This window comes from Salmo salar, chromosome ssa19 (genome assembly GCF_905237065.1).
Source record: "Salmo salar chromosome ssa19, Ssal_v3.1, whole genome shotgun sequence".
Lineage (NCBI taxonomy): Eukaryota > Metazoa > Chordata > Actinopteri > Salmoniformes > Salmonidae > Salmo > Salmo salar.
The window spans coordinates 58618543-58632101 of record NC_059460.1 but is presented as its reverse complement, the minus strand read 5'-3'; the positions used below and the strand labels follow the sequence as shown (position 1 = coordinate 58632101).

The 13559-nt window shown below is 43.7% G+C and overlaps 1 protein-coding gene across 2 annotated transcripts in view; it reads left to right on the top strand.

Annotated features, from left to right (window-relative positions):
- Nucleotides 1-13559, top strand: part of LOC106579191 (alpha-1,6-mannosylglycoprotein 6-beta-N-acetylglucosaminyltransferase B) — a 47761-nt gene that overhangs the window by 6569 nt on the left and 27633 nt on the right. For both annotated transcript variants that reach the window (XM_014158861.2, XM_014158860.2), the window contains 3 exons: nucleotides 6357-6486; nucleotides 6657-6787; nucleotides 13347-13411. In XM_014158861.2, the coding sequence (XP_014014336.1) occupies nucleotides 6357-6486; nucleotides 6657-6787; nucleotides 13347-13411 (326 nt within the window). The remainder of the gene's footprint in view (nucleotides 1-6356; nucleotides 6487-6656; nucleotides 6788-13346; nucleotides 13412-13559) is intronic.

Sequence of the window (13559 nt, the reverse complement as noted above, 5' to 3'; positions counted from 1 at the left end):
AGGCAGTGGCTTGGGTGGTTGTTGTCCTTGATGATCTTTTTGGCCTTCCTGTGACATCGGGTGGTGTAGGTGTCCTGGAGGGCAGGCAGTGTGCCCCTGGTGATGCGTTGTGCAGACCGCACCACCCTCTGGAGAGCCTTACGGTTGTGGGCGGAGCAGTTGCCGTACCAGGCGGTGATACAGCCTGACTGAATACTCTCGATTGTGCATCAATAAAAATTTGTGAGTGTTTTTGGTGACGACAAATTTCTTCAGCCTCCTGAGGTTGAAGAGGCGCTGTTGCGCCTTGTTCACCACGCTGTCTGTGTGGGTGGACCATTCCAGTTTGTCCGTGATATGTACGCCGAGGAATTTAAAACTTTCCACCTTCTCCACTACTGTCCCGTCGATGTGGATAGGGGGGTGCTCCCTCTGCTGTTTCCTGAAGTCCACGATCATCTCCTTTGTTTTGTTGACGTTGAGTGTGAGTGTTTTTTCCTGACACCACACTCCGAGGGCCCTCACCTCCTCCCATTAGGCCGTCTCGTCGTTGTTGGTAATCAAGCCTGCCACTGTAGTGTCGTCTGCAAACTTGATGATTGAGTTGGAGGCGTGCATGGCCACGCAGTCGTGGGTGAACAGGGAGTACAGGAGAGGGCTGAAAATGCACCCTTGTGGGGCCCCAGTGTTGAGAATCAGCGGGGTGGAGATGATGTTTCCTACCCTCACCACCTGGGGGCGGCCCGTCAAAGTCCAGGACCCAGTTGCACAGGGCGGGGTTGAGACCCAGGGTCTCGAGCTTAATGATGAGTTTGGAGGGTACTGTGGTGTTAAATGCTGAGCTGTAATTAATGAACAGAATTCTTACATAGGTATTCCTCTTGTCCAAATGGGTTAAGGCAGTGTGATTGCGATTGCGTTGTCTGTGGACCTATTGGGGCGGTAAGCAAATTGGAGTGGGTCTAGGGTGTCAGGTAGGGTGAAGGTGATATTTATTTTATTTTATTTCACCTTTATTTAACCAGGTAGACAAGTTGAGAACAAGTTCTCATTTACAATTGCGACCTGGCCAAGATAAAGCAAAGCAGTTCGACACATACAGCAACACAGAGTTACACATGAAGTAAAACAAACATACAGTCAATAATACAGTAGAAAAATAAGTCTATATACAATGTGAGCAAATGATGTGAGATAAGGGAGGTAAAGGCAAAAAAGGCCATTGTGGCAAAGTAAATACAATATAGCAAGTAAAACACTGGAATGGTAGATTTGTAGTGGAAGAAAGTGCAAAGTAGAAATAGAAATAATGGGATGCAAAGGAGCAAAATAAATAAATAAATACAGTAGGGGAAGAGGTAGTTGTTTAGGCTAAATTATAGATGGGCTATGTACAGGTGCAGTGATCTGTGAGCTGCTCTGACAGCTGGTGCTTAAAGCTAGTGAGGGAGATAAGTGTTTCCACTTTCAGAGATTTTTGTAGTTCGTTCCAGTCATTGGCAGCAGAGAACTGTAAGGAGAGACGGCCAAAGGAGGAATGGGCTTTGGGGGTGACCAGAGAGATATACCTGCTGGAGCGCGTGCTACAGGTGGGTGCTGCTATGGTGACCTGTGAGCTGAGATAAGGTGGGACTTTACCTAGCAGGGTCTTGTAGATGACCTGGAGCCAGTGGGTTTGGCGACAAGTATGAAGTGAGGGCCAGCCAACAAGAGCGTACAGGTCACAGTGGTGGGTAGTATATGGGGCTTTGGTGACAAAACGGATGGCACTGTGATAGACTGCATCCAGTTTATTGAGTAGGGTATTGGAGGCTATTTTGTAAATGACATCGCCGAAGTCGAGGATCGGTAGGATGGTCAGTTTTACGAGGGTATGTTTGGCAGCATGAGTGAAGGATGCTTTGTTGCGAAATAGGAAGCCAATTCTAGATTTAACTTTGGATTGGAGATGTTTGATGTGAGTCTGGAAGGAGAGTTTAGTCTAACCAGACACCTAGGTATTTGTAGTTGTCCACATATTCTAAGTCAGAACCGTCCAGAGTAGTGAAGCTGGACGGGCGGGCAGGTGCGGGCAGCGATCGGTTGAAGAGCATGCATTTCGTTTTACTTGTATTTAAGAGCAGTTGGAGACCACGGAAGGAGAGTTGTATGGCATTGAAGCTCGTCTGGAGGGTTGTTAACACAGTGTCCAAAGAAGGGCCAGAAGTATACAGAATGGTATCGTCTGCGTAGAGGTGGATCAGAGACTCACCAGCAGCAAGAGCGACATCATTGATGTGTACAGAGAAAAGAGTTGGCCCAAGAATTGAACCCTGTGGCACCCTCATAGAGACTGCCAGAGGCCCGGACAACAGGCCATCCGATTTGACACATTGAACTCTATCAGAGAAGTAGTTGGAGAACCAGGCGAGGCAATCATTTGAGAAACCAAGGCTATTGAGTCTGCCGATGAGCATGTGGTGATTGACAGAGTCGAAAGCCTTGGCCAGGTCAATGAATACGGTAGCACAGTATTGTTTCTTATCGATGGCGGTTACAATATCGTTTAGGACCTTGAGCGTGGCTGAGATATGATCCTTGACTAGTCTCTCAAAGCACTTCATGATAACCGAAGTGAGTGCCACGGGTCGATAGTCGTTTAGCTCAGTTACCTTAGCTTTCTTGGGAACAGGAGCAATGGTGGCCCTCTTGAAGCATGTGGGAACAGCAGACTGGGATAGGGATTGATTGAATATGTCGGTAAACACACCAGCCAGCTGGTCTGCGGGTGCTCTGAGGACGCGGCTAGGGATGCCGTCTGGGCTGGCAGCCTTGCGAGGGTTAACACGTTTAAATGTTTTACTCACGTTGGCTGCGGTGAAGGAGAGCCCGCAAGTTTTGGTAGCGGGCCGTGTCAGTGGCATTGTATAGTCCTCAAAGCGAGCAAATAAGTTGTTTAGTTTGTCTGGGAGCAAGACATCGGTGTCCGCGACGATGCTGGTTTTCTGAACCCTTTTTGGTTCCAGGTAGAACTCTTTTGGGTTCCATGTCGAACCCTTTCCACAGAGGGTTCTACACTGAACAAACATATACAACATGCAACAATGAATATAAGGAAATCCTCAATTGGGCCTTATTCATTAGGCCTTAATATAGGGATTTCACATGACTGGAAATACAGATATGCCTCTGTTGGTCACAGATACCTTAAAAAATAAAGGTAGGGGTGTGGATCAGAAAACCAGTCATTATTTACTGTGACCACCATTTGCCTCGTGCAGCGCGACACATCTCCTTTGCATAGAGTTGATCAGGCTGTTGATTGTGGCCTGTGGAATGTTGTCCCACTCCTCTTCAATGGTTGTGCGAAGTTTCTGGATATTGGCGGGAACTAGAACCCGCTGTCGTACACGTCGATCCAGAGCATCCAAAACATGCTCAATGGGTGACATGTAGGGTGAATATGCAGGCCATGGAAGAACTGGGACATTTTCAGCTTCCAGGAATTGTGTACAGATCCTTGCGACATGGGGCCTTGCATTATCATGCTGAAACATGAGGTGATGGCGGTGGATGAATGGCAGGACAATGGGCCTCAGGATCTCATCACGATATCTCTGTGCATTCAAATTGCCATCGATAAAATGCATTTGTGTTGGTTGTCCGTAGCCTATGCCTACCCATACCATAACCCCACCGCCACCACGGGGCACTTTGTCCACAACGTTGACATCAGCAAACCGCTCGCCCACATAATGCCATACACGCTGTCTGCCATCTGTCCAGTACAGTTGAAACCGGGATTCGTCTGTGAAGAGCACACTTCTCCAGCGTGCCAGTGGCCATTGAAGATGAGCATTTGCCGACTGAAGTCGGTTAAGATGCCGAACTGCAGTCTGGTCAAGACCCTGGTGAGGACAACAAGCACGCAGATGAGCTTCCCTGAGACGGTTTCTGACAGTTTGTGCAGAAATTCTTTGGTTGTGTAAACCCACAGTTTCATCAGCTGTCTGGGTGGCTGGTCTTAGACGATCCCACAGGTGAAGAAGCCGGATGTGGAGGTCCTGGGCTAGTGTGGTTACATGTGGTCTGCGGTTGTGAGGCCGGAAGGATGCACTGCCAAATTCCCTAAAACGACGTTGGAAGCGGCTTATGGTAGAGAAATGAACATTAAAATCTCTGGCAACAGCTCTGGTGGACATTCCTGCAGTCAGCATGCCAATTGCACGCTCCCTCAGAACTTGAGACATCTGTGGCATTGTGTTGTGTGACAAAACTGCACATTTTAGAGTGGCCTTTTATTGTCCCCATCACAAGGTGCACCTGTGTAATGATCATGGTGTTTAATCAGCTTCTTGATATGCCACACCTGTCAGGTGGATGGATTATCTTAGCAAAGGAGAAATTCTTACTAACAGGGATGTGAACAAACTTGCGCACAAAATTTGAGAGAAATAAGCTATTTGTCCGTGTGGAACATTTCTGGGATCTTTTATTTCAGCTCATGAAACATGGGACCAACACTTTACATGTTGCGTTTACACCTGGAACAAAAAAGGGTTCTACCTGGAACAAAAAATGGTTATCCTATGGGGATAGCTTAAGAACACTTTTGGAACATATAGGTGTGTAGCCTGAAAACAGAAAAATTACTTGTAAAAGGACGTAGTTATGGTAGATTCAGTATAATATAATATATCATGGGTGTTCTTTCTAAATCGCCTCTTTTTATTGTGCCATAGTAAGTACTTTCTCTCACTGTAAACTCTTTTTACCTTCTGTTGGGAGCATAGGTCATCCACATTTTTGGGGGGATCCAGCAGAGAATTCAAATGGCCTAGTTTCATACAAGGCATCAATATTGAGACCACTCATGTTGCAATGTGTTTTGGCATACACTAGAGCATAGTGTACAAAGAGCACTACACATGATGATGGGCAATGTCTTACAGTAAAAGTTGCATCTCTGACTGACATGAAATGGCAATGTTAGGGCGAGAATGTTGAAATGAACCTGACCTCAATATGACTTTAGAACTGAGGGTGATGTCATCAAGTTGAGTCAAGGGCCAGCGTTACCCGTTATGGCGTCTGTGTAAACATTCACTTATGTCTAGGAGTGTGTCTATGTGTGTGTGCCCATGTGTGTGTCTATTTATGTGTGTGTATGCTCGTGTGTCGTTCCTGCGTGTGTGTGTGTGGGTGGGTGGGGGGGGGGGGGGGGTTCTGAAACCACAAAGCCACGTGAGAATAGCGTAATTATGTGAAGAGCTCCAGTTACCACTCCAACAATATTTTCATGCCAGGAATTATGACTCTTTGCCATCTGTCCTAAAATAGGCATGTTGAACATTTCAGTCTCACTGTAAAAAATAAATAAAAATCCTTGCACTAGGTGCATGTAATATGGAAAATGAACGACCATAATCACTCAATTCAACTAAAATAGATTGCATCGTCATCAACAGATTACGTAACGCCATCTGATATTTTATTTTAGGACAGGGCCTGATTGGCTATGCCATTTACAATATGATGTGTTTACAGGTGGTCCATACAGGGGTTTCCATTTGGAATGTTTGATTAATGCCATTATTTGTCCATGTCTCAGAATTCAGTGTATTTCTCACTGTGCCATTATAACATGGACTGTGAAAAAGGATGTGAATATTATATTCAATGGGTATGCGCTATTTTACTGTGCAATACAATATGTTACCAGATCAGGGCCAGGATTTCCCCTGACCATGTGACCTGACCAAAGAAAGAGAGACTCAGGTCACATGGTAACGGAATAGATCCTGACTATATACATATACTCAGTGTACAAAACATTAGGAACAACATTCCTAATATTGAATTGCACACCCTTTTTCCCTCAGAACCTGCTCAATTCTTTGGGGCATGGACTTCATAAGGTGTCGAAAGCATTCCACAGTGATGCTGGCCCATGTTGATTCCCTTGCTTCCCACAAATGTGTCAAGTTGGCTGGGTGTCCTTAGGGTGGTGGACTATTCTTGAGACAGACGGGAAACTGTTGAGTATGAAAATCCTAGAAGTGTTGCAGTTGTTGACACACTCAAATCGGTGCGCCTGGCACCTACTACCATACCCCGTTCAAAGGCACTTAAATATGTTGTCTTGTCCATTCACCCTCTGAATGGCACACATACACAATCCATGTCTCAATTGTCTCAAGGCTTAAAAATCATTTAACCTGTCTCCTCCCCTTCATCTACGCTGGTTGAAGTGGATTTAACAAGTGACATCAATAAGGGATCATAGCTTCCACCTGGATTCACCTTGTCAGTCAATGTCATGGAAAGAGCAGGAGTTCCTAATGTTTTGTACACTCAGTGTATAATATCAACTTTCTGTGCTGTCAATCATCCCCCAGGTCATCATGGTAACAGCGTGCGAAGACTGGCTCTACGCTTAGAGGCTCTGAGCTCTCAGGTGCAACGGCTAGCGAGGGAGAGAGACGCTCCCCAGCCTGCTAAAGAGGAACTTACCAACCTTCTGCAAAGGTACATCTATACTCCTAACACACATCCACACTCAGACAAAGTAGTTAAAATAATGTTATTGGATATTCAGTACATAAATTCAACATTATATCAGACACACAGCACTGAAACTTCATTTTTCTGTTGAGTCTCGTGTGTGTGTGTGCATGTGTGCTTGTGTGGTCACCCAGTCTCCGGCAGGACCAGGAGGGTTTGGTGCGGTCCGTGGAGAGAGAGCTACAGAGAATGGCCCAGAAGCTGGAAAGCCTCGGTCATCAGCCCCACACACCACGACCACAAGATGACCACAGACCGCAGACAGGTAGGACCACAACCAGCCCTGTTCATAGCTTTTCTCTAACTAATAGTAATACAATATGGTTGTTTAGTAGGCATACATTTATTATCAAAAGCAACTTACAGTACAGAGGGGCCATGCAGGAATCAAACCCCAAACTTGGAACCACATTGGAACTACATCATATAGCATTAGCTAGAGAAGCTTACCATAACAAAGACCTATAGTTACAGCTGGATCCTGTGTTGCTCAGTTGGTAGATCATGGCGCTTGCAACACCAAGCGTTGTGGCTTTGATTCTGCTGGGGCCACCCGCATGTAAAATGTCTGCATGCATGACTGTAAGTTGCTTTGGATAAAACCGTCTGCTAAATGGCATATATTATTATACACTGAGTATACCAAACATTACAGTGGCATGTGAAAGTATTCACCCCCTTGGCATTTTTCCTATTTTGTTGCCTTACAACCTGGAATTAAAATAGATTTTTGGGGGGTTTGTATAATTTCATTTACACAATATACCTACCACTTTGAAGATCCAAAATATATATTTTTGTGAAACAAACAAGAAATAAGACAAAAAAACAGCGTGTGCATAACTATTCACCCCCAAAGTCATTACTTTGTAGAGCCACCTTTTGCAGCAATTACAGTCTCTATAAGCTTGGCACATCTAGCTACTGGGATTTTTGCCTATTCTTCAAGGCAAAATTGCTCCAGCTCCTTCAAGTTGGATGGATTCCGCTGGTGTACATCAATCTTTAAGTCATACCACAGATTCTCAATTGGATTGAGGTCTGGGCTTTGACTAGGCCATTCCAAGACATTTAAATGTTTCCCCTTAAACCACTTGAGTGTTGCTTTAGCAATATGCTTAGGGTCATTGTCCTGCTGGAAGGTGAACCTCTGTCCCAGTCTCAAATCTCTGGAAGACTGAAACAGGGTTTCCTCAAGAATTTCCCTGTATTCTATCACAGTGCCATCAGTTTTGTTACCAAAGCCCCTTATACCACCCACTACTGCGACCTGTATGCTCTAGTTGGCTGGCCCTCGCTACATATTCGTCGCCAGACCCACTGGCTCCAGGTCATCTATAAGTCTATGCTAGGTAAAGCTCCGCCTTATCTCAGCTCACTGGTCACAATAACAACACCCACCCGTAGCACGCGCTCCAGCAGGCATATCTCACTGGTCATCCCCAAAGCCAACACCTCCTTTGGCCGCCTTTCCAGTGACTGGAACGAAATGCAAAAATCGCTGAAGCTGGAGACTTATATTTCCATCACTAACTTTAAACATCAGCTATCTGAGCAGCTAACCGATCGCTGCAGCTGTACATAGTCCATCTGTAAATAGTCCACCCAATCTACCTACCTCATCCCCATATTGTTTTTATTTACTTTTCTGCTCTTTTGCACACCAGTATCTCTATTTGCACATCATCATCTGCTCATTTATCACTCCAGTGTTAATCTGCTAAATTGTAATTACTTCGCTACTATGGCCTATTTATTGCCTACCTCCTCACGCCATTTGCACACACTGTATATAGACTTTCTTTTTTTTCTATTGTGTTATTGACTGTACGCTTGTTTATTCCATGTGTAACTCTGTGTTGTTGTTCGTGTCGCACTGCTTTGCTTTATCTTGGCCAGGTCGCAGTTGTAAATGAGAAGTTGTTCTCAACTAGCCTACCTGGTTAAATAAAGGTCAAATAAAAATCAAATAAAAATTTAGAGCCATCCATCATTCCTTCAATTCTGACGAGGTTCCTAGTCCCTGCCGATGAAAAACATCCCCACAGCATGATGCTGCCACTACCATGCTTCACTGTGGGGATGGTGTTCTCGGGATGATGAGAGGTGTTGGGTTTGCGCCAGACATAGCATTTTCCTTGATGGCCAAATATGTAATGGAAAGGTGTTCCTAATGTTTTGTACAGTCAGTGTATATTATCATAGAACGTCATACCAGTAACATATAGCATATATCATATCATAGCACATTAGTGAAGATGCAATGACTACATGCTTTTGTTGGAGTTGGCACCTGATTAAGTCAATGCAGCCAGTCTCCCCATTATACCACAATAAAACTATTGGTTGACTATAGTGTTTTAGAGATTGGCTGGAGGGACTCTGATATTCTTACTCGAGGCCGCAGTTCAGGGCCGTGCAATAGTTCAAGTTCAAAGATTAACAACATAGTGAAGTTAATAGCCTGGGATTCTAGAAGGGATGGTCGTTGGCCAGTAGGGGTCAAAGGTGAGAGACTACAGGTGAATATGAGGGAGGGAGTCCTTAAAGCCGATGAATAAGGGGTTTAACAAGTCCCAGAGAGCTAGCTATGCTGGCGGAGTGTGTGTGATTGTGTGTGTATGGTGGTGTGTGTGTGTGGAGCAGCAACCAGAAGGAAAAGCTTTACGTCTCCCCTAAACCCCCCCCCCCCCGGAGAGGTGTCAGGTGGGAGTTGGGTTACTGGCTGACCCTGCCACGTGAGGACGGATGGAGGGAGGGAGCTGGGGAGGCAGAGGCAGAGGCAGAGGCAGGGAGGCAGGGAGGCAGGGAGGAGGGAGGGAGGGAGAGAGAGAGAGAGAGAGAGAGAGAGAGAGAGAGAGAGAGAGAGAGAGAGAGAGAGAGAGAGAGAGAGAGAGAGAGAGAGAGAGAGAGAGAGAGAGAGAGAGAGAGAGAGAGAGAGAGAGAGAGAGAGAGAGAGAGAGAGAGAGAGAGAGAGAGAGAGAGAGAGAGAGAGAGAGAGAGAGAGAGAGAGAGAGAGAGAGCAAATGAAAGAGAGGAAGAGAGAAAGTGAATGTTCACAAACCCTGAATAAGGTGATTCATACAACGCAGGCCACACAACCCCCCCATACACAACGCCACCCTCCTTCCCGACCCGCCTCTCTTCCCCTCACATTACCTCAGACCCCATAAAGAGCGATCAAATTACCCAGGAGTCCTTTCAATGGCCTGTTGACTCGTACGTGTGTTTTTTCAGATGCTGATTTTTTTTTCATCTTCTCATCAGCTTTTTCGGGCTTCGCACCTTGGCTGTGACTGGGATTTTATTTTATTTTCTGCCCGTTTTACAAGGTTGTTTTACACAGCTAAGGCCTGTGTGTTTTGGCACGGTCTGCATTGTAAAGGAGAATGTTTGGGGTGGGGTAGGCAGGTGGGTTAGGTGTGTGTGTTTGACGTTTATGGTGTGTGTGTGTGTGTGTGTGTGTGATTGACACTAGGGGGAAGAAGGTGGAGTGCTTACGGGAAGGGGCCTCTTTGGGAACACAGTGGGTTTCTTCTCATGCTATAGAATGCTACACTGTAAAAAACCAATTTAACCAATTGCTCAATCAGCGTTATTCTGAGTTGGGTAGACTTTGAAAGGACACCAAATTCAGCTAATGCGTGTTCAAAAAAAGTTTCACTCAACAAACTTTGCTCATAGCGAGTATAAAAACTTGTTGAGTCGAATTACTAACTGTATGTTGGTTCAGCTATATGCCCAAATATTGAGCAAATTCATAATCCTATTGCAGCTGTTGCCTTACAATTGTACAATTGTACGTTGAATCAACAAACTGCTGCATCAAAGCTGGTACCAAGAGACTGAAAAACAGCTTCTATCTCAAGGCCATCAGACTATTAAATAGCCATCACCCGGTTACTCAACCCTGCACCTTAGAGGCTGCTGCTACATAGACATGGAATCACTGGTCACTTTAATAATGATTACATACTGCTTTACTCATTTCATATGTATATACTGTATTCTATTCTACTGTATTTTAGTCAATTCCACTACATTGCTCGTCCTAATATTTATATATTTCTTAACTCCATTCTTTTACTGTTTTACTGATGTTATTGGGGGTGTAGCGAAATGCTTGTGTTTCTAGCTCCAACAGTGCAGTAATATCTATCAATTCACAACAATACACACATGTAAAAGAACGGAATTAAGAAATATAGAGATATTAGGACGAGCAATGTCGGAGTGGCATTGACTAAAATACAGTAGAATATAATATAGTATATACATATGAAATGAGTAAAGCAATATGTAAACATTATTAAAGTGACTAGTGTTCCATTATTAAAGTTAATTTACACACATCAATCTACACACAATACCCCATAATGCAGTCAAAACAGATTATTAGAAATTTTTGCAAATTTATTACAAATAAAAAAACATACTTTATTTACGTAAGTATTCAGACCCTTTACTCAGTACTTTGTCGAAGCACCTTTACCAATGCACTTGTATCTTAAACATTTGAACCGGGGACCGATGCATATCTGTGAATCGTTACATCCCTACCACACGAAATAACAAACATTTTTCTAAATAAATCCAATCTGTTAGTAGTTTAACTTTTTCCCTTACTGAGATGACTGATCCAGTTTATAAGCTTTAGGTTGACTCAATAATCAATCTTCTCTACCCTGGCAGTCATTCTCAATGCAGGTTGCAGGCAATTAAAATATATCCTCACTCTGGCTGGATTCCAATAGGAATTACACATCACTTTGCAAGCAAGCATAATGTGACTTGCAGGCTTGATGTGGCCTGTAAACCAGGAGTTTCAGACCAGTGCATTAGGTTGTAACTAGGCCCTCAAAGGAAGGCCTTATGATATACAGTTGAAGTCAGAAGTTTACATACACCTTAGCCAAATACATTTAAACTCAGTTTTTCACAATTCCTGACATTTAATCCTAGTAAATATTCCCTGTCTTAGGTCAGTTAGTATCACCACTTTATTTTAAGAATGTGAAATGTCAGAATAATAGTAGAGAGAATGATTTATTTCAGCTTTTATTTCTTTCATCACATTCCCAGTGGGTCAGAAGTTTACATACACTCAATTAGTATTTGGTAGCATTGCCTTTAAATTGTTAAACTTGGGTCAAACATGTTGGGTAGCCTTCCACAAGCTTCCCACAATAAGTTGGGTGAATTTTGGCCCATTCCTCCTGACAGAGCTGGTGTAACTGGGTCAGGTTTGTAGGCCTCCTTGCTCGCACACACTTTTTCAGTTCTGCCCACAAATTTTCTATTGGATTGAGGTCAGGGCTTTGTGATGGCTACTCCAATACCTTGACTTTGTTGTCCTTAAGCCATTTTGCCACAACTTTGGAAGTATGCTTGGAGTCATTGTCCATTTGGAAGACCCATTTGCAACCAAGCTTTAACTTCCTGACTGTTGCTTCAATATATCCACATAATCTTCCTACCTCATGATGCCATCTATTTTGTGAAGTGCACCAGTCCCTTCTGCAGCAAAGCACCCCCACAACATGATGCTGCCACCCCCGTGCTTCACAGTTGGGATGGTGTTCTTTGGCTTGCAAGCCTCCCACTTTTTCCTCCAAACATAACGATGGTCATTATGGCCAAACAGTTCTATTTGTGTTTCATCAGACCAGAGTACATTTCTCCAAAAAGTACGATCTTTGTCCCCATGTGCAGTCGCGAACTGTAGTCTGGCTTTTTTATGGCGGTTTTGGAGCAGTGGCTTCTTCCTTGCTGAGCAGCCTTTCAGGTTATGTCAATATAGGACTCGTTTTACTGTGGCTATAGATACTTTTGTACCTGTTTCCTCCAGCATCTTCACAAGGTCCTTTGCTGTTGTTCTGGGATTGATTTGCACTTTTGGCACCAAAGTACGTTAATCTCTAGGAGACATAACGCGTCTCCTTCTTGAGCGGTATGAGGGCTGCGTGGTCCCATGGTGTTTATACTTGCGTACTATTGTTTGTACAGATGAACGTGGTACCTTCAGGCGTTTGTAAATTGCTCCCAAGGATGAACCAGACTTGTGGAGGTCTAGAATCTTTTTTCTGAGGTCTTGGCAGATTTCTTTAGATTGTCCCATGATGTCAAGCAAAGAGGCACTGAGTTTGAAGGTAGGCCTTGAAATACATCCACAGGTACACCTGCAATTGACTCAAATGATGTCAATTAGCCTATCAGAAGCTTCTAAAGCCATGACATAATTTTCTGGAATTTTCCAAGCTGTTTAAAGGCACAGTCAACTTAGTTTATATAAACTTCTGAGCTACTGGAATTGTGATACAGTGAATTATAAGTGAAATAATCTGTCTGTAAACAATTGTTGGAAAAATTACCTGTCTCATGCACAAAGTAGATGTCCTAACCGACATGCCAAAACTATAGTTTGTTAACAAGAAATTTGTGGAGTGGTTGAAAAACAAGTTTCAATGACTCCAACCTAAGTGTATGTAAACTTCTGACTTCAACTGTATGTAATGTATTGTCATATATTTAAATTTTAACTGGGAAATGTACAAATAAGGTAGATTTAGTTTTCAAGTTGAATTGTATGTTCACTCAACTTGAGAATGTATGTTAGTTCAACTATATGCCCAAATGTTAAGAAAACTCACAATCCTATTGCAGCTGGTTTCCTTACAATTGTATGTTGAATCCAAATGTATTTTTTACAGTGTAGGAATCGAGTGCTGATTCAAGTTTATTACCCACTGAGTACTCTGAGCAGCACAGAGGTTGTTGGTAAAATAAAGTATAATATTAGATAATATCACAATCTCTTTTGTCAGGTCTCCGTGAGGTTTGTGAGGTGCCCGAGGACCCTGTGTATCCCCACTGTGCTGAGAAAGTTGAGGTGAGTCACAACACAATTAGTTGAAAGTTAATCTTGTAAATGCTAAATCTGTTTTTGTTGTTGGGCCCATGAAGTCAACATTTCTCCTGTCACCGTTGTCCCAAACCAATTTTTTTGTCTCTCTCTTTCTTTTCGAACACAAACACTT